General features: G+C 37.2%; 1 protein-coding gene and 1 long non-coding RNA gene across 2 annotated transcripts in view; one reads left to right on the top strand and one right to left on the bottom strand.

Moving 5' to 3' along the window:
* The window catches only part of taf3 (TAF3 RNA polymerase II, TATA box binding protein (TBP)-associated facto), a 47,587-nt gene extending 38,499 nt beyond the window's left edge, over positions 1-9,088 (top strand). Inside the window, exons 4-7 of the mRNA XM_056749322.1 lie at positions 4,638-4,717; positions 7,241-7,496; positions 7,719-7,825; positions 8,540-9,088. Coding sequence (XP_056605300.1) covers positions 4,638-4,717; positions 7,241-7,496; positions 7,719-7,825; positions 8,540-8,654 — 558 coding nt within the window. The 3' untranslated portion in view covers positions 8,655-9,088. The remainder of the gene's footprint in view (positions 1-4,637; positions 4,718-7,240; positions 7,497-7,718; positions 7,826-8,539) is intronic.
* A 3,413-nt stretch (positions 9,089-12,501) lies between these two features.
* Positions 12,502-22,848, bottom strand: LOC130420861 (uncharacterized). The gene is made up of 3 exons (XR_008906720.1): positions 22,438-22,848; positions 21,790-21,824; positions 12,502-12,956 (listed from the first exon to the last, which is right to left on the bottom strand). It is a non-coding gene; the product is annotated as an uncharacterized LOC130420861 (long non-coding RNA).
* Between the last annotated feature and the right edge of the window lie 1,757 nt (positions 22,849-24,605).

Raw genomic sequence — 24,605 nt, 5'->3', positions numbered from 1 at the left:
CTATTTTCTACCCGGGTTGACTAACGATTGGTTATAATGGGCGTTCCACCATGAAGACTTGGAAGTAAACGCCCAACCCTAAGATTGGGTAGCCGTTTGCGCAGTAAACATAGTTGGAGCCTTCTGTGAATTTGGTTAGAGACGTAAAATTAGGTTACACATTAGCCCTTTTCGCACAGGATTAGTGTTATCGGGGGACCTCGTGTGATTTATAAATTACCTCCCGACATCAGTATTTCATGTGGCGCATTCACACGGGATAAATGAAGCATATGATTTTACTCAAATTTATTGACTTATTTCCAAGATGTGATGGCAAGGCCTTGAGCATAGTTTCTATAACCTATATTGTTTAAGGATATATGACCGTACCTGTCAGCATTGGAGACCCGTGATTGCGAACCGTACAGAAGATCACTGTGATCGCGAATCTCAAATGTTACGAGAGTTTCCATGATAAATAAACAAACGGGAGACTCCCGGTAATTTATGGACATTACCCAGCACCCGCAATAATACAAAAACATTTCAAAACAGCCTTCATTATTTGGAAACGGTGGATAAAACCTTGAAAAATTATATATTAGCCCGCCAAATAACAGAGATGCCGATTCGCACGGGACTAATATTATAACAGGACCTCGATGTTCGTCAAAATATGGAAGGTCATTTGTGGGTGAATTTTTACTTTACAAATTACAGACATGGCCGATTCGCGCGGGATTAAGATCACAGACAACCTCAGCAAGTATAACAAAGGACTAGAGGTCCCCAGGTTACTCTAATCCTGTGCAAATAGGGCTCAGGGCATATCAAGCAATCTCTAATGAAGCAGCTGTGACGCATAGTACAAGAATATTTTACTCACATTAGATTTAAAAGCAGTGCTTTGCCATTCGTTTCGGATTCAATATTGACGGCACAGCACTGCTTTTAAATCTTAGTCTCTCAACAAATCCAGCATCGATCTGTGACTTGTTCATGAAAGAATCTTTGGAGAAATAAAGCCATCAAACGCTCCATGCTTTTCCCACGTGAGCTGGAATGTCTTTAAAAATAAACTTTAACCACGTATTCCTAATTTCGAAGGAAGGTTATGCAGCAACTGTGATCTTCCATAACCAGGGATGGCACAATATTTAGCTTTCTTTAACGGCATGTTTGTTTATTGCTTGCTCGCTCTATCTGGTTCCACGCCACTTGTGATACTTCAGTTCTGTCATGCGGAAACAGTGGGCAGGGCTAGAGAAGTAGTCATTCATTTTTTTCTATGGAGGCAGTGTTCAACCTATAAATGTCGTCAGGATAGGTGCATTCCAGAACCTGTCGTTAGCTGGGCCTGGTGTCAGTAAAAGATGTAATCTCAGTAATAAGGCCGTTTTTGCTGCATCAGGGTTACGGTGTTATTGGTTTTGAGAGGTTTAAATCTGGGAATAACAAACCTGCAGCTGTTGCGATTTACCAATCAGAATGAAGCATTCCAGTAGTTGTTTTATGCCAAAAGAGGCGCTAAAGTAATTTTTTAAGGATGCCCCAGAACTTTCCTTCTATCTTTCTTTGTGTTCAACCAAACATAGAAATGTAAACGGGTTTGGAACAACTTGAGTGCGTGTATTTTATGACAGAATTTTCATTTTTAGGTAAACTGTCAAAAGAAACAATAGACAATATTGCCCGTTAAAGATCTTTGATCTTTGTTATTTGGTGTTAGTTATCTGTAGTTCCTAGTTGTTTTAACTTCTCATTTAATTCAGATTTAAAAAACACAATTATATAAAATATTTTGTTTCTTTTGGCATCGCACTGTAATATCAGCATCTGCCCAGTGTTAAAAAGGGAAACTGGAAACGTTTGGTACCATGTGAAACAAGCGTTTTGGCGTTTCTCTCAGTAGAGTTTTCCATAGATTAATATGGCGGTCTAATGTTCATTGTGCCGAGACCAGTGTTAACTCAAGAGCTCCTCTAATCAACTGAAGTACAAACTGCTGATCAATCTTTCATGCCAGTTTAGAGTTGCAGGCCTTGTATAGCCCCAGTATAGTGTAACCCGTATATAGGAGCAATCGGGGCTGGCGATTCATGCCCAAGCACGTATCTCTAGAAGAAACGTGCGATCGTCACGGTTATAATATTTCATAAAACCCATCCATTTGAGACGATGGCATCTGAAAGCAAATCGCAGAATGAGAATTGCGAGCGCAGGCATACCTCCAGATGATTTTTTTTTCTTTGTTTTTGGCATCACACGGCAGGTTCATGCATATATGCTAATGCAGTGGCTAACGCGTCTTCGCACACTGTTATTCTCTCCAAATGATGCAACCTGCCAGCCATCTTCACCAAACCTGCTGATGTTCACGTTCTTCTTTTTTACATAGAAGAAAGGATGCGGAAAACAGAGAGAAGAGAGGACGGGGTGGGTAGAGAAAGAGCGAGACACAGGGAGGAGTCTCTCCAAATCCACAAAGGTTTTGTAATGAATGCGCGTTGCAACAATAAAAACAAAAACATTAAAGGGAGAAAAGACATGTTTCTGTGTTAAACAATTAGTGCAGCGGCATTATGGGGGATCTGGGCACACAAAAGCGCGGCAGGGATTCTCCCCGACGTGAACACAAAGAGCACCTCACTCCAGTTAAGCCTCAGAAAAACCCCCGAGACACACTACACGCCGGTCTCATCCGCCAGCGCCTCACGATCCGTCCCTATGCTATCATCACCTGCATCTCTTATGCGCTTTGTTCTGTTTATCCTCCCATTTTGTAGTTTTTACCTTTCGACAACAAACTGTCTGTACCCATGTTCCATTCCTCATGGGCTCTGACTGGCCTCACTGATGCCAGCATCAGAGGTGTGAGAGGGTGTGTATAGAGGGCTTTTCGGCAAGGCTGAAGTTATTAAGCAGGACACTATGTTGTCCCTACTGGGGTGTTAAGTGTGCGTGTGTTTTAGGTGAGGTTAGGTGACCTTTGTCCTGTTTGTAGCAGATTTGTACTTTAATAGCTGGTTTTAGATTTATGGCCATACGCACGCTTTGTTTTGGGAGTGACGGCCATTTTTTATTGGTAGGATTTGATATTCAGCTTATGTTTATATTAAAGAAAATACTCTTGTTACCTTAAACTTGTCATTGTTCAGTGTATCAAATTATAATTATAAAATCAAATTAAATTAAAATTATAATTAAATAAAAAATATATAATATAAAAAATATATATATATATAACATAATGTATTTTAACTTAAAATAAACAAACAGTGAAACAAAAACTAAAACACTATAAAAAGGCAACATAAAAATAAAAAAGTATAAAATTAAATTTCATAACAAAACTCCCAAAAAAAAAAAAAAAAAAAGCTTTCAAAATATTAATAAACAGTTTTGGGTATAACTAGTAAGTAAGTAATAAGATACTGTTATTTAATTACTTTTCCCTTGAAAATGTAAAGTAAGGGATTACTCTTTTTTTCTGTAATTTAATTACAGTTACTTATGATGTAATTGAACTAAATACTGTCTTATATATTCAATAGTGAAAATGACATCAAAATTATTAAAGTCGAACTTTAAAATGTATGCTTTAATGTCCTTCTCACATTTGTATACTTTGGTCAGTTAATTAGAATAATTTATACTTGTATATATATAAAAGACAAATGAAACATTATATACTCTTTTCTGTTTTTTTATGTTCTGCTATACATTATTTTTAGAGACACCTCATTCTGCCTCAAACACATACAAAACAGAACAGATTTATAATGTTGACAGTTATTGCTGTTATTTACAGTTTATTGCTTTAAATAATGACAGGTTGTATGAATACAACGGTTTGATTCCAAACTAATAGACACCTAATAAAATCAATATCCCATTTTGTTAAAGAGTAAATATACTTAGATTTTTCAGGTCCTACTTTGGTTTATGGAGTTTCCAACAACAAGTTTTCATACATACAAAGGCGTAAAAGCACTTTCATTTTCTAATAATACGCAGTTATTATTACCTTACTTCTTGACTGACAGCCTACTCTGATCTGCTCTATTCTGCTGTGATTGGTCTACCCTGTACATCGTTGAAAACATAGAACATAGAACATAGAACATAGGTGGGCTGCATTACACCGAGTGGCTCAAATCTGACACAGAACTGAAATTAGAATGATAGCCGACACGTGATTCAGAGTCGACACCTTTTTCCCAAGCCAATAACTTTGTTATTCGTTAACTTTGGCTTTACAACTTAGCAGTCTGCTTACATTCACAAACAGCAACATTACACACTGCATGAAATGTATTTTCAAGGACATGTAATAGTTACTCTCTTGTACTTCGCAACAATTTAATATGTGCTTACACTGTTACCATTGTTAAGACCGAAGAGGACTACCTCGGGCCTAACTTGAATTCCTGTAGTACCTTATGAAATAATCACTCTTTGCTACAGTTGTCTTTTTTTGATAAATTGTTATATTTTTGAACAAGTTTTCCAGAATTTTTCCTGTTTCCTCTGTGTTAAGATCAGTCTATTCTATATCGAAAGTTCCCTGTTAGATAGACTGCATTATTCGAGAAATTCTTAATGCGATAAAGGGCTGATTTAACATATTTCAATTGATTTTTGTTTCTCTACAGGCTGATGTTTCTTCCGCTGTCCCACCGTCTCCAGTCATACCCCGACTGACCCTCAGAGTGGGCGCTGGACAAGACAAGATGTAAGTACCCCACACACGAGCACATAGACAAGGAGGGTTGAGGGTATCAGACAGCTCTCTGTGTGGTCAGAGTCTGTGAGTCTGTCTACAGGTGTGAGTTTCAGTCTTTGGGTCTTGTGACCAGTCCCAGGCGGCCGTGAGGTCTTTGAGGGGGGCAAACACACACAGACACCCACCCCACATCACAGCCCCCTCCTGCACACTTCTATCAATAGCTCCAGTGTTCACACCACTTAACCCCCTCATATACACACACACACACGGCACATACTACAGGTAAGGCGATTACCGATTCCCGTATGTCTTCTCGTGACTGATGTTGCGGTAGTGACCAGCGTGATTTCGACATAGAGTCTCGAACGTCTGTTCGTGTTTTGACTGAGCTTTTGAATTTCTTCCTCACCTTTTCAGATCCACCTGCATGCAGGACAGGAAACGTTAGCGTTTGCGCGTGTGTGTTTGTAAAGAAAGGCCTTTATTCTCAGGCTGTGCGTCTGATGTGCTCTTGCACCTGTGTCTGTTCTTTAGGGAAAACAAAATCAGCAGCCTTTTTAAGAGGAGAATGAGTTTCTTTTGTGCGCATGTTTGTTTTCCAGTTTACAAAACCACAACGCTTGAGATGTTGTTTATGTATTCATTTCTTTTAGGATGAAAGATTTTAGAGATGCATGTTAAACAGTCACCATATCAGTGTCGGACAATATTAAAGGTTTATATTTATATCATTGGAACGGTAAATACCGTAATACCGTTTCCCGTGCCTGGTTATGAAAATACTAAACCGTTTTTCATCTTTTCTACTTTGTAGTATTAGGCCGTGATGCCTTATTTCATTTGTAAAATGCGAAATGATACATTTAAAGCTTGAAATCCGAAGTGTTTGATGAGATATTTATTCAAGGTAAAGTGTGTGTTTTTCTATGTTAACATAAGAATTGGAAGTTAGAAAAAAACGAATTGGGAACCACTACCGGTGCAGAGTTTACAAAATCAACAATAGGATTGGTTTACTATTATTATTTTAGATATCATGTTAGTTAATGACCATATAAAAAAATGCATACTTTTGACTTTGACTAGAAACAGTTACAGTGGAAATGTATTGCTTCAACATTGTGAAAACCTTGAGATTGAGACCTCTTATCTGTACTTGTGAAGACAATACAGCCCCAACATAAATTTAAAGTAGAAAAATGTAAAGTCTAGAATGGAATCTCATGATGAAATAAAGATAAATATATAATAAACATATATGAACTGAACTTATGCAAAATGAATAAACACGCAACACAATTTCAGTCATCTCTCCAGAATACGAGAAACTCCTAGAAGATCCTTTATATCGGTATTGGCCATGATTTGAATGAAAGATTTCTTGTGTTTTAAGACTATAGTATAAATGTTGCAAGACCTCGACAGAAGCCCCTTTGATGCTTTTGGAAAACACAGGTGCCATTTGACCTCACTGAGGTCTCTGGGTCACATCCTGGACAGTACATACCCCACACATACATCCCATCTTGTTCTAAAAGAGAGTCCTGTGAGTGTGCGCCTGTGTGAGGTGTCGCTCAGATAAAGCATAAATAATGAGTGTCTGTGTGCGTAATCTGAGATGACCGTTTGACACACCCTTCTCAGGGTCAATACCATAGTAAGCAGCGCTGTCCACTCTCTCTGAGCCTGTCAGTCACCCTGTTACTCAGCAACAGCAGGGTTCAATCAGGATGTCTGGCATCATTTAAAAGACGCTTAATGTGACGTGTGAATGTTGTTTAAAAAACAAAGAGAAGAGATTTCTTATTATAATACTTGTAATACTGGTATAAATTGTCCAAAATAATCAAAGTAATTGGAATTATCGGGGATTGGAAATAATGATCTGTTTTCTTATTGTCTGTGTTAAAAATATGTCATGTTTATTTTTTTAGAATCTTTAGTTTTTTTAAAGCTGCAGTCAGGAACTTTTGCCTCTCTATTGCCATCTTTGTATGAAACATAACATCACAAGTTCCTTTGCAAACCTTTTATGCGAGTTTAAGTCGAATGACGTCAAACCCACATTTTCTGCAAAATTTCATCAGACAGCTCAAATGTTTTATTGTTGTTATAAGCTTACTGTTGTAGTGAAGTGACCGCCTTGATTATGTACTCGATGGATAATTTTATTACTTCTATTCCCAAAAAATATTATGAAAAATAGAAATATTCTGATTGTGGATGTTGGATATATAATTAACGTCTACATTTTCTGAAAATAAAAGCAACTATTGACTTTTGCAGTGTGACTTTTTACTTATCGTTTAATGATTTTTAACAGCAAAAAATTGTACAGAAGATTGACAGAGAATGATGAAACAAAAGTTACTTATTGGAAAATAGGAAGACATCATTTCAATTGATTCAATATTATTGCAGTCAGATCTGTATACTCAACAACCAGTGTTATTGTAAAATCATGCATTATGTAACTCTTCCATCTGTGTCTTTTTCTCTCTCTCTCTCTCTTGACTCTGTCCTCTCCAGTGTGATCAGCAAGGTGGTCCCAGATTCAGAACCCACCCCTCCGCCGCCACGGACCCCGATGGCCAAGTCCGGTCCGGGGGCTAGGATGCGTTCCCCCCCGGCTCCCCCTCCGCCTGCCCCCACTCCTGTGGTTCCCCCACCTCGACCTCCTCCTGTCCTGCCTCCTCCGACGCCACCCACCCCCATTCAGCCATCACCCAGCCAGGCCAAAGCACGTGGATGCAGCGTTGTCACGGAGACCGTCAGTGCATACGTGGTTAGTCTCACATACATATACACAAATGGAAACAAACTTCAAAAAATTGTGATTAATAGTCAAAATAAAATAAGCTTTTGCTGAGTTTATCTGCGGTGTGCATACATTCCATTACAGCTTAAATCTGTAGTAAAAAATTGTTTATTAACTATATAAACTGTTTTCATTTTGTGCAATGCTAGATGTAAGAGTTAATTTGATTTACGTGTTTGTTCAACATAGATTCGGGATGAGTGGGGTAATCAAATTTGGATCTGTCCGGGATGCAACAAACCTGATGATGGCAGTCCCATGATTGGCTGTGATGTGTGTGACGACTGGTATCACTGGTAAAAAAGCTTTGTTTATTCATGTTTTACAACATCCATTTAAGTCCACATGAGCTTAGTTATAGTTCACCCAAAAAAACTTGCATTGGTTTAGTGTCCATACAATAGAAGTGAATGGGTTGAGTTACCAACTTTCTTCAATATATCTAAGTAATAGATATTTTTTGGTTAACAATCACTTTAACTTCTGGTTTAATCTATTTTGAATGAATTAAGTAAAATATTAACTTTCAGATTCATGTTCAAGTCACACAGATGCAATTATGTTTTGAGTCATTCATTTATTAAAGAGATTTGGGAGTAATGTCAGATCGAATTTACTGTGCTCTTCTGCAATTTACAGTAATTTTCTTTCATGTCAGACCAAGATGCACACACTCACCAAAGCACAAAGTGAAGCAGAATCAATGAAACCCACTAAAGTAAATGTGAAAATGAGCACTTTTTGGCTGGCAGCACTATAAAGATTGGCAGGAATCATATTTTTAATCCATTTTGCATAAAGATCTGTGCACTCTGAACAAATAACATCACTTTTTTTTAAATGAGGATGATGCGAATGTGATGCGAATTTATCTAAAAACACCTTTTTCCACATCTATCTTGCGCATGTTTGAAAATGTATATGAAAAGCTTCTCATTTGGCACAAAAGGTGTGTTCTTCAGCATAGTGATGATTATATACTCTAAGAGTGATCCCTCTCTACCTTTCAGGCCCTGTGTGGGTCTCGTAGCGGCCCCTCCAGAGGACCAGTCTTGGTTCTGTGTGAAATGCGCTGGCAAGAAGAAAGACAAGAAGACAAAAAAGAGGAAACGCAAAGCGCACTGACCCACATTTATTTTTTTCTCTCGTCTCCATGTTCACCTGTTCTCGCCTTAAATCGTTTCCAAGTTTGTTTCATTTTTGGTTCACCCAACCCTTGTTTTAACTAGGTTAACTTAAGTCAGCGTCGGTATCATAATGTATTTTTTAAAATGAAAATTTCAAATGTGTATATGTTACTTTTTTATGTGGAGAATCGTACAGTATGTCTATATCATCTTTGTACCGAGCTTCTGGTTAAGTAGATGTGCGTGTTGAAATGAACCTCTCAGTTCACCCTCATTAAAGTTTGTTCAATGTACATGCCGATTCATCAGGACTACATAAAAATTTCTGTACTATAATCTGCCTTTTTAATATCGTTGTTCTGATTGATTTCGACTGGAGGTGCAGTTTCATTTTATTATGAATTTAATTAAAAGTTGCTTTTTCACATCTTATTGTTTTGTTGTCTTGCCGTTTGTGCAGATGGGAGGTTACAGGTAAGTTCTTTAAAGTAACTCTGCCTTTAACGTTACACAGGGTCCTTCAGGTACAATTATGTACTCTAAACGGGTACATTGTATGTTTTGTATACCTGTAGAGATACAAAAAGGACACCCAGTGACAGCGACACCCCAGCGACAATACAGTTTTGTTCCATTGTTTAATTATCATTTTTTGAAAAAAAAGATAAACAGAGACAAAAGTAATTTATCTGTACAGAAACCTTATGTAGGCCTATAGTAAATGAATTCCTTAATTCCCACAACTTTAAGTTTCATTTAACGTTTGGGTAACACTTTAGAATAATTATCCATTATTAATAAATAACTACAGAGGAACAAATGAGTAATTAAATATCAAGAATCTAGTAATTAACAAGAAACTCTGATTTAACAAACTAGTAAGTAATAGCACACAGATGAACGTGGTAGTTCACTAATAACTAATCAATAACTAATAAAATGTGCATACTTCTCAGAGAACTACTGAGAAAGTTTCATAATTTATGCAAAACTACACAACAACTAATGTTGGACAAATTACTGTCACAATTATGGCAACCCACAAGTAAGGATTAAAGTGTTACTAGACTCTTCTAAAAGAAGTACTAATGAATTGTATCAGTATTTTAATGTGAACATCATGGTAACCCACTAGTAATGACTTAGTAATGAAATAGTAAGTGTTACTACACTCTTCTAAAGATTGAATTCATTAGTACTTGCTTAGGAAGAGTCTAGTAACTTTTAAATCATTACTAGTGGGTTACCATAATTCATATAGTAGATTGAGTAAAGTTAATCATGTAAAGGTAATCTTAAAGTGTAGAGTCTTCTGGCCATTCAGAATATATTTACATATAAAGGCTAGGAGACATACAAAAACTATTATTTGACAGGTAGGTTAAATCATCAATGTATATATGTGTGTATTTGGATGGGTGATGACTTGATATGTTCCAGTGGTGATTCTGAGAAGCGTTCACCTACACAGTCTTCTTTTTATTTACATAAGTAGTAATAACGTGCATCATGTGTGAGACAGTGTGTGACCCTGTGTGTTTTTAGGTGCATATGATGTGCACATTTTTGGCATAATACACAATTTTTGAGTCCTTATGATATGCAAGTAGTTGTCCTTTCCACACCGCTAATCCTGTCCATTTTGTATCATACACATGAAAATATTCAATTCTGCATATGAAGCCCATAGCATGACAAAATGAAGCAAACTCGTGTAGATACGCAGTAGTGGCAGATTAAATCTGCATATTTGTGTATTTGTTTACAGTAGCAGTTCAAATTTTATTGTAGTGCCAGTAATTTGTCTAACATTAGTTATTGTTTAGTTTTGCATAAATTATAAATCTTTCTCAGTAGTTCTCTGGGAAGTATGAAAATAATTGTAGTTATTAGTGAAATACCACGTTCATCTGTGTGCTATTACTTACTAGTTTGTTAAATCAGAGTTTCTTGTTAATTATAGATTCTTGATATTTAATTACTCATTTGTTCCTGTGTAGTTATTCATTAATAATGGATCAGTACTCTAAAGTGTTACCACTGAATCCATACATTCACTAAAAATTACTTTGAAACCAGTTGGTTAAAAGTAATTAGAAGTGAAAAGTGATTGACTTTGTGTTGGTTACATGAGAAATTACCAAACCGTCGCATGGCAACTTAAGTAAATGCTGGGTTATTTTTAACCCATTGTTGGGTCAAAGGGGGACGAACCCAAATGAGTGGTTATCAATTAACCCATGCTGGGTTTTTTCAGCCCATAGTTGGGAAAATAATTGCATTGATAATTTATGAATTATCTCTACCTTGTAGTTTGTTATTTTACAATGAAATCGAGTTTTAATGATACATACATATTTAAGAGTAAGCTTAGGTGTATTTTGATGGACCTTCTATTTTGCAAAATGGATTAATAAAATGTAATAAACAAGTGTTTATAGTTCTATAAAATTGTTTAAACAAACTTGCCAAGCCAAATACAATTTTGAAATTTTTCACTGTAAGAAAATCCCGTAAAAAAACGGTAACGTTCCGGCAGCTGAGTGTTCAGACAAATACCATAAAATATGTTTGTCATGTTATTTTACACCACAATTGTCAATTTGTAGTTTAATTTAACAAATTTCTATTTCAAATAGTGTAAAACAAAACTGTAAAATTCAATAACATTTGTTTTTTTGTGTACTTTTTTTACATACAGTTAGTGTATCACGTCTTTACATACGAAGGGTTCATACTAAAATTAAAATCAGTTTGAGGCTTTGAGAATATGGCTTCGTAGCTTCATTACGGCAGCTTTGAAGTGTTTGACCTGATTGCAGACTCTTTGTCAACTGAACTCATTTAAAATCTCCTCAAATATCCCCCCACTACCTGTCATTTTTGCTAATTACACAGATACGGCTGACTAAATGAGCCTTTACCATAGCTAGATCATTTCTTTATGTTAACGCTTATCACAAAAAAAACTGAGGCCCTTATTGTTGCATTGTTGTTCGTTTCAAAGCAGAACTAACTGTTGCGCTCCAGCAGGGAGCAGTTAGCAGAGGACTGAATGGTGATAAGGAATGTGTTCCACATGCAGTCTGCTTTTCTGGAGCTGCTTGTGAATATCTGTAACGATAGCTGTGATCAAGTCAATGTTCTGGGTAAAGTTTGGCTTAAATCACAAAATTTTCGAGGTTTACGTGCTTTAGACGTAGCTGCCATGGGCTTTGAGGTCAAAGGCATGAGCTGAACTTTTGCAATGTGGCTAACATTGTGGATTTGAGTAAAAAGGTGTTATAAAAAGGATATAAACCCAGTATAAGCATGTATAACCCATTAAGTCTTGTGACAGTATGATCATGTGACCTGTATGATTCAGTGGCTATTGTCCTGATGACCTGTGACCAAAAGCCTTGCCGTTTTACCAGTGAAATAAATTGCATGTCATTTTGTGATGTATCTCATACCAGTTTTACAATGCGTATAGGCTTTTTTTGGACTACAAACATCAGTTTTGTTTAGCTCTCTTCCTAATATGTAGTTGTATTCTCTGATTTGCCACAAACTCAAGGACATTCAGTATATTTTTACCATATTAGTATATTGGTAAATATGGCTTAACCTAAATTTTGATTAACATTTTTGCAATTAGTTTAGTGTAACTGGTGTCAAAAGATATTAAATGGGTGTATGAAGTCGAAGTTCATTTAGTCTAAATGTTTTGACAACATGAGGTCAAGTTCACCACTTGACTAATGTTCGACAAACAGAAAGCATTCACCTTTAAGTTTGTTTTTATTTTGGGTTGTTTTATTTTGAAAACTGAATAAACTTTTATGTTTTACTTGAGCTTTTTACAATGCTATTTGTGTTGCTGTTTTGTAAAAACATAACAGAGATTTTTAATCCATACATATTTTCACATACATGCAGCAAAGACAGCAACCAATAGCTATTTTCTTCGTATTGCTTTCAAAAATGTGTGTGAAATAATGTCGCAATATTGCTGCGTTTCAGATTACATCTAAAAATAATTTTCCCCTGATCATTTGTAAAAATATTGGCATGTAAATTATGATACTACTTTTTATGAGAGACAAGGGAAAGCATTCATAAACCGTTTATTAAAAACTTTAGTTTCATGCTGTAAACAAGTATGTGCACATGCTTTTCTGATTGATGTTGGTTTTTGCAGAGTTGAAGATAATCAGCCCTCACAGTTTCCACAAAGGTGAGAGGTCAATGGAGACGTCAGAGAAAAGACAAGACGGTGAGAACAGAGCAAAGCATTTCATGGCAGATCAATATACACCTACAATAAAAAATGAACAAACACAAATGTTGTTAAGCATTTACAAGCTTTGTAATGTTAGTAAAAATTAACATTATTGTCTGTCCTTCATGAACAGATCTCACGAGCAAATGAGACCGTATGAATTCATACGAATAAGCCACATCTTTATGTTTTTGCCATTAAATTGTGTTGGCTAGATATATTTAAGTAAAACATTATAAGATATGTTAAAGTCATAAAAAGTAAACTGGAAATGTTTTGCATGAGGTCCACAATTGCCACTAGAAACAATGAATGGGAATCTTGTTTGAAATCTTACAATGCTTATTATAATAGCGTTTTTAACAGTTTATATTTACATTTAGTCATTAAGCAGCCAAAGCAACTTGCAGATGAGGAAAACAATGGAAGCAATTGGAACGACATAAGGACAACAAAAAGCCGAAGTGCACTATAAGAAAACTGGTCTCATACACAGTTCTTTTAAGTTAAACTTTATGACACTGTGTATATAACTTCATAAATTAACTATTAATATTACTAAATATTAACTAATATGAGACTTAGTATTTTGCCAGATCCCTTAAATTTTCTTTCATTCCTTAAAGGTCAGATGTTTGTTGTTGCCACAGCATTAGTCCTATTTCATATTTTTGAATGCTTTTGAAAAGTTTTTTTTTATAAAAAACTCATCAAACTTATTGTCAATGAGATCTAGATGTTGTTGAATTGAGTCAGATATAAAAGACTAAATATTCTAATATATTTGTCTGTAAAAACAGTCCTATTGAATCCCACTAAATTTCTTAACTTTAACGAAAGGACCAGTTATCCATCTGCAAACTTACTGAACTGTTTATTTGAATGTAAAAATAAATTTAAGACGTAAGACTACGTAATTCGAGTATAATCAAAATATGATGTACATATGCAACTGTCACCACTAATGTAACGCTAAATCAGATTTGCCGTTGAATAAATCAGGGCGCCCCCTGTCGGTATACCTTAACTTGGAAAACATTAACCATTTCAGTGGCTGCTACGTTACAGTAAAAGCACTGTTAGATAACATGTTTCCAAATTTTAGTTTACATAATTAAAAGAAAAACTAAATCACATATGCTACACGGGATTCAACACAATTGAACTTCTAAAATCATATAAATATAAATGCATGAAATAGGAGTTCATCAATGCTCACCAAGATGCTTAGATCCGTCTGTTTAAAAGCACTGAACATTTGGACAATTAACTTCACGGACATCATAGAAACACACGGGTTGAAGGACAGTTCTTTCATGACGCATAAAACAATTCATCTTATTTAACATTTACCCTATAAACCTCTTGTTTAAATCGAATTCATTTACACTATTTCAAGTGACACTTAAATGCCATATATGTAAATAAGATCAGGAGTCATTGACAGATTATCTTTTTCATCCGTCTCATATTTTTCTTTACTTCAGAAAGTGCTAGGCCACAGTTCATAGGCTTACCTCCATTTTGGTTTACACTTTCTGCGAGACTTAAAATGTGATTTATCGGCGGCATTATAAGCTACACTCTGAGTTTATCTTCCTTTTACGCAAAGGTAGCGCATTTCTTTATCAATTGTTTTGAAACGACAAGCTTCAAAAGCAATTAAGGAAGTGATATGACACCATGCAGAGGAATTCAGAATACATATGCAGAATATTTATTTATTTTCAGTTTCTCCACAGCCCGAAGCTGCTTGTGCAATTAAAGAGGGTACGCGCGTGGTGTTTGAATAGTCTGATCAATAGCCTGAACACTAGAGCGCGCGCGCGTGAATTTAACATAATCAGCCTCGTGGGCGTTGCGCGAACTTCCAGCGTGAAGGTGCAGAGTAAAGATAGGTAATTATTTAACCAAAGGCACTAATGAACGCTCTATCTGCCTTTTACAACTCACATTGCATTCTGCCCTTACGCCATTTGTTATAAACTTTCTCCTTCTGATTAGGAAAAAAGAGAAAGAATAAACAAAAATAAATCTGGGAGGTTGGGTCGTGCACTTTGCAAAGGGATGCGTGAGGCATCATTTGTTACCATAAACTGTTAAACTCTTAAACTTAAAAAAGTATTTTTTCATGCACATTCCAAGAAAGTGTCTGAACAGGTGACTGCATGGTTTCTCTACGGGGATATTTACCACATGGCATCTTTAAGTGTAAATTAACCACTGATTAGAACTGTTATGGAGATTTATTTTTGAACATCTCATATTGTAAAATATAGTACAATAAAGGTATGGGCCATTCTCGTCGTTATGGCTCCAAAATAAAGACTCAGTTAACACACAGTGACCAAAGGCGCGGGATGTTGTCACAACATAGGAGAAAGTTTCAAATGTGAACAGTGCAACAAATGTCATTAATGAGTAGCTCTATTGGTAGAGCCATGTGTTGGCAACTCAAGGGTCATGGTTCGATTCCCAGAGAACACAAATACCGGTTAAAATGTATAGATTAAAGTCTACCAAATGTGCAGTAAGTGTTAAAATATCAAACCGTTGTTTTGTTGTACAGAAACTGCCATGAAGAATTTATAACTCTGTGTGTCGTGCGCATACACCCCAACCTGACATTGACCTTTGTTTTGGTGTTCACTTATTTACAAAGTAGTTAATAAAATGATATTTGAATTTAAGCTTGGTGTGCAGAACAAAAAAGAACACTGCCAGAAAATATTTAAACTAAAACTAAACCACTGCCAGAACAACAATATGACTAGCACAACCTATAATAGGCGTACTTATGATTATTAAGATAAATCGTTGTGATAATTTGTGATAACAAATCCCTCGGTCTTCCCTTTGTGGGTAAATAAATGAACAGACATAGGGCTACCACTAAAATATTATCACGTGTGATCTTAAACCATAAGTAAACATTGCCCCCCCTTCCTTGTTGGTTTACTCAGAGGTTTGTTGCATGGCACCGAGTCGCTTTTGAGTCTATTCCCTTTTCCCGGCATGAAATATGCATTCTTCTCCATGAAAGGAAGGGATAGATTGTCGATATAAAATGTCAAAATGCAAACTCTCTGTAGTATTTAGATTGAAAGGGAAGGCATTTTTCTCCTGCGCTCTGGAGGCAGAGGTAGACAGATAGAGGGAGGGGTGGAGGTGTAGCATAAAGACACCTATACGAGGCCGTGCATCTCCTTTGATCAGAAAGGGCAGTTGCGTCATCAGATGCTGATGTTGGGAAGAGAGCGCGCGCCCTGAGAGGAGAATGGAGCGGGAAAGTGTCATCATAAACGCGCGCTGTGTCGGGGAATGACTTTGTGACGACCTTTGTTGCAAATGGGCTGCAGACATGGAAATGGCTTAGCGCTATCGCCGTCTCCCAGGCAACCATCAGGGTCCCCATCTCTCGCGGAGAAATGAGTTATGAAAAGGCTGGAGTGAAGCAGGGATTAAACATGATCCTGGGGACAGGGTGTCAATCAAAAAAGCCAACTCACATACCGGGCTCCTTTTTCCCGACTACAAAATTGTATTTTGAAACGCAGCATATATTTACTGCCAAAGGTGCCACTGTCTATTTTATATTTATTTAAGGCCGATAATGAATTGGTGCTTTAGTGCGCCTATAAAGATGGGGAGGTTGTGCTTTTAAAATCCGTTATCGGGGAGGATTTAGCTCGGCGTGGTGCTCACAGGCAATGGGTATTTTTCAATTACCCAGATTAATTGCGCTGCATAAATTAGAATACAAGGAAAGTGAACGGAGATCAAAGTTGTTGATGAATTTGAAAAATTGCGGAAGCTGGAATTGGCGCTCCTAGGGTGCACATTGTTGGCGCACTATGAATGCATTATGTCAGGTTTTCTTTTCTGTTGTAATAATTTAGAAATTAAATAAGTGATTTGCTGATGGCATAGGTTATTTAATTTGACGAGAACTATAAAACAATACTAGACAAAAGCTTAGGCCACTAGCTCGTTTACACATCGAAAATATCTACTTGTTTCCAAAAATACAGTAAAAAACGAGAAATAATGTGCGGATTAATGTTATATTATAACATCTTAAATGGACGTTAGGTTGGCTGTATCCCTCTCAAAAGTCGTCAAATTAAAACGAAGCCATTTTTAAATTGTAGGAATTGGAAATGTGGCCTTGTTAATCACAAGTGACCGTTTTATAGGTTATTTAGTGGCCTTCTGTTTTGGAGAAATATAATTTAACAGAAAAAAAACATATTTTGTGTTATACAAAATATTTATTTATGACATAGGCCTATAGGCTACGACATAGATGTGCCGCTGTTGTGTCACTGTTGTGGTGCCAACGTCTATCAATAAAAGCTTCCTATTCATCTTCGGCAGATTCATACAGCTTTAGACCTAACTGGGACCCATACATGACAAATCAACGCAATCCTAATTGTACTTATAACGTTTGTCACGAATATAGGAGAAAGAGCCCTTGTTTGTCTAACCTAATTTCACCGACTCCAGCTAAGCCGGACCGTTTAGAGGAGATGAGGGAGGGGGAGGGTTCTTCAAATTGGCTTGACCCGATGCTATTTGATATTTGGCTCTTTGACACTCATTTAAAGGCGCGCGGCAGCAAAGCAGAACGCGGACAAGCCCGGCCTGAAACCGGATCCGCGCGCGCGCGGGGGGATCTGGAGAACCCGATAGCCGGGGGCTCGCGCTCTCCAAAGGCTCTCCGGTCATCTTAGACCGGCTCGCTCGAGCCTGCAGCGCCAGCGCGTCGCCAGGCGGCGTGTAAACGGTAAATGTTCGCTATTTGTTCCAAAGATTGCAATGAAAATCAAGTCTGTCTCCTCTTCTCTCAGGCTCCCTATTCTCCGCTTTCCCTCACACACTCGAGATACCAACAAATAGCCATTGAGTAAGAGGCTTAAAGACCTCTCCCCCCCACGCACAATACTTAAATGAATTCATCAACCGAGTAAAAGAGACATTTAAAGGAGAGAGACGGAGAAAAGGGGAAATATTGGTATTTATTGAATCGTTAAAGGCACAGATACCGGACACCTTTCAACAAAAGGCGCCCTGAGTGGCCTCTGAACGGCTTACATTATCCCTAAAAACATGAAATTCCAGGTGAAACCGGGGCGATTGTAGCCATGTCTGATGTCATGTGTGTAGGGGAGGCAGATCTGAAACCCATTTCACATGGGAGTAAGTCGGGACACTTTTAATAAACGTCTCGTTAGAGCAGGTTTAGTGCAGATAAAGCGATGCCATTGTGCGCGCGCCCCTGGAGAGCAGGCAATGATGTAACGCGCGCATTTGTGTCCAATTCCCCTGTCATCCATTTCATTAGTTAATCTACTCATCTCACTCTCTCCATCTCTGTTACCCTCGCTTCTCTCCTGCCAATCTGCGCATCTCCACCAACAAACAGTTCGACAAATAAAAGGCCCCTCTCTCCGATTGCTTATTATGATCCCGGGTTGTATGATGTGCTGTGATAAAGGCCTGCTCATTAAAATAAGTTTGTTCAAGGCCTATCGTACATGGTCCCATTTAAAAATCACATATTTCGGTTCTTGGCAAATGCTTATAATAAATAAATAAGTAAAAACATCTTTGCAAATGATTTTAAAAATACAATGCTGCAAGTAAATGAACGTATTTTACACAGGTCTATACGTAAATATTAGAAAACAGAGCGTGAGAAATGTCGCCTCTCTCTCTTTTTTCAAAGCCAATCTTCCTTTCAATGTCGTTCCTGTCTAATATCCTCTCCTCTCTTTTCGGTTCTGCCCCCACTTCTCTTTCTCTGTCATTTTCTGACGTGCCCTCATCATAGCCGAGATGCAGGATAGGGGAAATAAATAAAGCGATAAAATCTCTGCAGCATTGGAAAATATCGGAGCAGGCAAGACAACATAGATGGTCAAATATATTGAGAGAAAAGGTGCATGTCTTAATATCACAGGAAAAAATATAATAATAAGAATAACGATAATAATAAGAATAAGAATACCAATATTAATGACAATAACAATACGGATTTCATAATAATAATAAAAATAATCAATATAACATATCTTTTTTGTTTGAAACTCTATTTAACCTGCTTTTTAACGTTGTTTTATTGTTATCAAAATCTTCAAAGCGGCTAATAAGATATAGATGGGGAAAAACACAAGCACAAGATGTATCCTGTGTTGTATCTTTTATAGTTTTGATATCAGGGTTTAAGTATCATATTCCTTATCGCACCCAGCTTTTCGTTAAGGCTCAGGTAGACTGCCAATGACTGTTTGTTACCAAACCCACAAGCATCGAGCTGCGTGAGGTAAGCTAAAGTCATGCCCACCCCTCACACCACCAATCCCTGCTCGGTGATTAATGATACTTCCCAACGATTAATCATAGAAAATGAAAGATTTTAAGGGTTTTTGTGGATAGGCGGGGGAGGTGGGGATGATGTAGAGGAGAATTAGCACCATCGAATCTTTTTAGATGCAAATATTGCGTTATCTCTGCGTTACTGCACTGTTTTTGGTGTTTATGATTAATTATCTCTTCTTGGTGAAAAATAAATCATGCGAAATTAGGATCTCGTTCCCTCTACCAGCTTTGCAGTTGATGGCAGGTCGTTGTTGTTCATTCCTGGTCGAAATTGACACACTAATTATAGTGCGGTAAATGAACACTAGAAGGCAAGATTACCTCTCCTTTTTATTTTTTTGGTATTTTTATCAGATACCCCCTTATATTTTACCAATTAAAAATCGCAAAGGCATTTCATTGCCCCCAGGGTAAAAAAAACATCCTCTTTCACAACATTGGCCATCACTTTCCCCCATCAGATTCATTGTGATGTATTAGATGCAATAAATTATCCCATGTAACAAAACATGGCGCGCTGAAAGGCAGATAATCTGGAGGCGCGAGATAAGGATTCATTATTCCTCATCATTATGGCTCTGCCTTCTTTCTTAATCAGACTCTCTGATCCTGCAGGATCTGGGCACAGAGCAGATAAGCGCCAGTCGTTTATAATTCTCCCTACCTTGGCCTAATATTTTCAAATCAAATCGGGAGGAAGAGGCGGCTGGAACAAAAAAGGCTTATGGTTATAGGGAGAGCACACGGCTGGAGAATAGTAAAACTGGGTGAGAGAAAAGACAACCTTGTGGCTATATGCACAGATTTCAACGCAATGCTCCTAATACACCAGGAATGGCTTGATAAAAACATAATACACATTGCAGGATCGAATAAACGTAACACTATGTTTGATATAAATGATTATGACGCAGACGTTTTAACAATGTTTTGTCGGTCTCTCTATGATAACAGTCAGAAATGACAATGATAAAACAATGGGGTGTCTAATGCGAATAAGATCAACGGCGACCGATACACATGCGATAAAATAATATGGTTAGATGCAAATGAACGCTGAATTCAGAGGCTGTCCAAACAACTCGACACATTGGCTCAAAGTATTTAAACAGACCACCCCGCTTTCTGCCGCTAAAATTAATCGCTTTATGAACATGATATCATAATCCCCTGCTCTATCTGCCGATAAGACTGAGAGAGTTATAAATACCACAAGCATAAATAAATAAATTAGTGGAATAAACAGTGCTCTAGTATCAAACTCAAGGTTTACACTTGGCCGTTGTCAGCCGAACTGTCACGCTGAGGTTCGAGTCAACTATAGACATTAATCATGGAATTTAACGGCACGAGAGGCAACGGAGGTGTGTGTGTATTTGTGTAACCGACGTTTGTGATTTTATACACTCTAAAAATAATGCTCTCCACAGAACGGCCTTTGGTTTGCAACGTTTCCTCCATCATTATAACAGTTCAAAAACAATGTTGTGGATTCATTCGATTTTTTCGTTTTTCAAATTATTGTATTTTTACAATGAATATTTTATTTCACATAAAAGCTTACTGAGTTTTGTGAAATGGATGATAAGCCAGTGTTTTCCCTTCCAGATCAATCTTATTAATGGCATGCGCTCACAGATAAAAGATAATAAGACAGGAAAGAAAATTGAATTGAAAATTAATTTGCTTTCAAAAAATACAGTGAGTTAATTAATTCAATTTTTTGTAAACCTCTTTGAAGTTAATCTGTGTTTATCATATTTACAATATGTTATATGCAATTATCTATGCAATATTTCTTCATTTGACTTTTTGTTTATTGCATCTATATGCGCATTCATCATCGACGCATAATTAAAATCACTTTAACAGATATTAGGGTGCTGTTTATTTTACGAATCAATTTCTTTGAGAATGAGACAGATCATAAAACCATTATCTTTTGGAAGTAGCAATGACTATTCAATTAAAAATCAAATACATTTGAGTCTTGCTTTATTTTAAAGAGGCGCATTTTTTGCTCGATGTAGCTAATGAAGTTGACAGAAATGTTTGAGCCATTTTATTTTATTTACGACCTCAGTTGAATTTATTTTCAAAAGATTGGAAAAATCTGATTATCTATACTGGCAATCTTAGAGACCAATACACATTCTTTCTTTCTTTCTTTCCTTCTTTCTTTCTTTCTTTCTTTCTTTCTTTCTTTCTTTGTCACATTAACGTCTATTTCCTTTTCTATGACTCTCTTTGTTGCACATCATCCAACCTAGACCTCCACCCCACCCTCCACAACCCCATCTCAGTCCATAAATGGGCGTGTTAGCCGAAACAGCTGCTTGTCATCTGCAATCAGCACATCACAAAACGAAAAACAATATGGTTGTATTTCGAATAGGAAGTGTAGCTGAACCACTGCACTGTATATGTTATGATTTTCAGACGTTGTCTGAGGCCTTCCAAAGCCGTTGTTTCTGATTCGACTCACCTGTATTATTCTGTATTTGTCTCCATAGTGCAAACCTGCAAAAGAAAATCTGAAATAGTTATATTCACGGTTACATATTTAAATAACACATTATAAATAAAAGAACAACAATTAAAAAATAGAGTTAAAATAATGAGGACATTTGCAATTACAATTTTATACGAAAGTTACAAAAAATAAAAAATGATCTTCATAGAAAATATCATACGAAGGCCTGTACAATAGTCAATGCAATTGCCTAATTTGCGTTGGCAAAAATGATCACAAAAATCAAATTCCTACACATTACGACAAAATCTTGTGAAGATTTTAACCTGTATCTAATGTCTGGTGTAAATAGTATGTCACACACACAAGAACATATATAAGTGCATACATGTAGGCCGACACAGACACATGTGCATCTATTTTTCCCTTTTGTTTTAATCACGTTATGTAAAACAAACATATGAGCTCCATATGCTATAACAAAATCCCGATTAATATTGCATCATATTCAATATTTAAAAAAAGAAAGACTGTTTACGCAAGGGTAAAAACCGAATAAAAGCAAAACTGCTGTCAAACTGTGGCCATTGAAGCCCTATCAGTCATCTCATGCATTAAGCATCGGTCTGACATCTAACGGGCTGCGGTATTAAGACTTACGGAGAGAAGCGCCGTGCTACTGACCGTACGCGTTCGGTACCTGTTTCCTCTCCCCGGCCCGCGAGTCCACGTCCCCTCTGTCTGTGTTTATAAGGTTCGTTACGGATGTGTGTAATCGCTACCATGCGGTTAAGTGTGTGTTTTTACTCCGCAGCCTGCACCGACCCGGAAGAGCTCGCGCTTGGTGTACAGTAAGTAGGCTACGGTAAGAGTGTGTATACGTGTGTGCGTGTGAACGTGTGTGTGCGAGAGAGAGAGAGTGAGACGTAGAAACAGTGTGTAGGCTAGAAAGAAAAAAGGAGCCAGTTTTTTCCCTCCTGCTGTAAATGCCATCGGCACTTCCATCTGTGTGTCACTTCACATCTGAAGCCCATCGGAAAAAACGCCTGACCACGCGTCAACCACAATTCTGCAGGTTAGTAAATATTAAGATCTATTTTTTCCATTTTTTTAGCACCGGATTTAGCCTAGCTCCCACCGCTGTCGAATAAATTGATTCTGCTCGCAATAACCCTGTCTGTTCCCAAGATGTATGCATGCGTTTGTGTCAGTTCGTCCTGGTTTCTGATGCTTTGCCCCCATTTTAATTTCACCTATGCATTTGGTGCAAATGCTCATAGACAAGCGATTACAAAAGCGTTATTTTAAATCGTATGTGTTAATCTTTTTGTGTTGTTTATGTCACTTATTATTAATCATGAACACTGGTTAAATAGAAGCACTTTTTTATTTATTTACGAATTGTTGTGAATGCAGCGTTCTTTCTGTCTGAAGGTGGTATAGTCATTTAACAATTTCATACGTGTGTATATGTCAACTCTCAAGCGCTTATTCATTTCCCCCGCTACATATAGGCTATGCGTTTCACTATCACCCACGTCCACTTTCCGAAAATCGGGGTGGGATTTTATGGACGCCTATGTATTTTAAGTGTCATTTTCCCGCCTACCGTCCCCTAGACGAAGGATTTTAATGATCTATTACCACCTGAGCGTGAGCGAGTATGCTTCCCTTAACCCGTGAAATTGATCTGATTAGCCCTGCAATGGGTCATAAAGAGAAGTGGATTTGCTGAAACTGCGCTTCCAGTGTGTGTGCACTGAGAGAGAGAGAGACAGAAAGAGAGAGACAGAGGGATACATTTGTGTTGGTGGTTTGAAGAGGATGGGAAACAGAGATGAGGACGCGACATTAAGGAACATCATAGTCTTTCATGGGCGCAGGCTCATTTGGTTTGTATGTGGATGTAGAGAGTAGCTCCCATTGATTGGAGCTGAATGCGCCTTAAACAGCTGTTTCTCCCTGATAGCGCGAGACCGGTCACTCCATTCAGCTGCAAAGTGAAATGATCTGAAACCATGTCCTCAAATCAGCACTCGACCGAATGAAAACGATGCACCTTTGATTGCACGAGAACATTCCTGCGATGCGCCTCTTTGTTTACGTCTTTGAGTTATGAGGTTGTTACATGCGTCAAAAGCGACATCCAATGGATTGCCAGTGGAAATCAAATAAATGCATTAGGCCTTAAGCAGCGAACATTAGATAATGTTATAAGAACAGACGGATTAATCTTAATATGGACGAATATGTATTCGTTGAAACGAATAGAGAACGCTGATTAAATAACGCATGTTTGGAAATTGATTATCACTGTTTCAGGCGTATACGTGAATGGTTGCTACTACCCGTACCAAGTGAAGACCAGCTTTAGATGTTTTCTGCTTGAGCGATGTGTTATCAAAAACAAAACCTGCACTCGAGGCTTTCGCGTTTTTCCCCTTCTCACCTTCATCTAATCAGTAATTCTTAGAAATAAGTTAAACTCTCATTTTGACGTGCCCGTCAGAATTGGATTCTAAGAATCTGCAGTATAACCCACATTTGCCATTATCACACAGAATACGAATTCATAAAGAAAGTTCGTTCTTGAAAAGTGCATGAATCATAATTTGCCCAGTTTGTTGATCGTTAGTTACCGTTAAGAGGATATATATTTATATATTTAAAATATTTAAATTGTGTCGATCAATTGTCTTTGGTAAATTGTAATAATTTTCTTTGTAATTAGCTTATTACGTATCTTGTTTTACAAAAACAAGCAGTAAATAATTTGCCTTTCAAAACACCTGAGCACTATTTATTGTTTGACCGTTTGTGTTTTTTAT

Source organism: Triplophysa dalaica, chromosome 5 (assembly GCF_015846415.1).
Source record: "Triplophysa dalaica isolate WHDGS20190420 chromosome 5, ASM1584641v1, whole genome shotgun sequence".
NCBI classification, from domain to species: Eukaryota; Metazoa; Chordata; class Actinopteri; order Cypriniformes; family Nemacheilidae; genus Triplophysa; species Triplophysa dalaica.
Note: the sequence above shows the minus strand (reverse complement) of the source record. Positions and strands in the feature narration are given on the sequence as shown.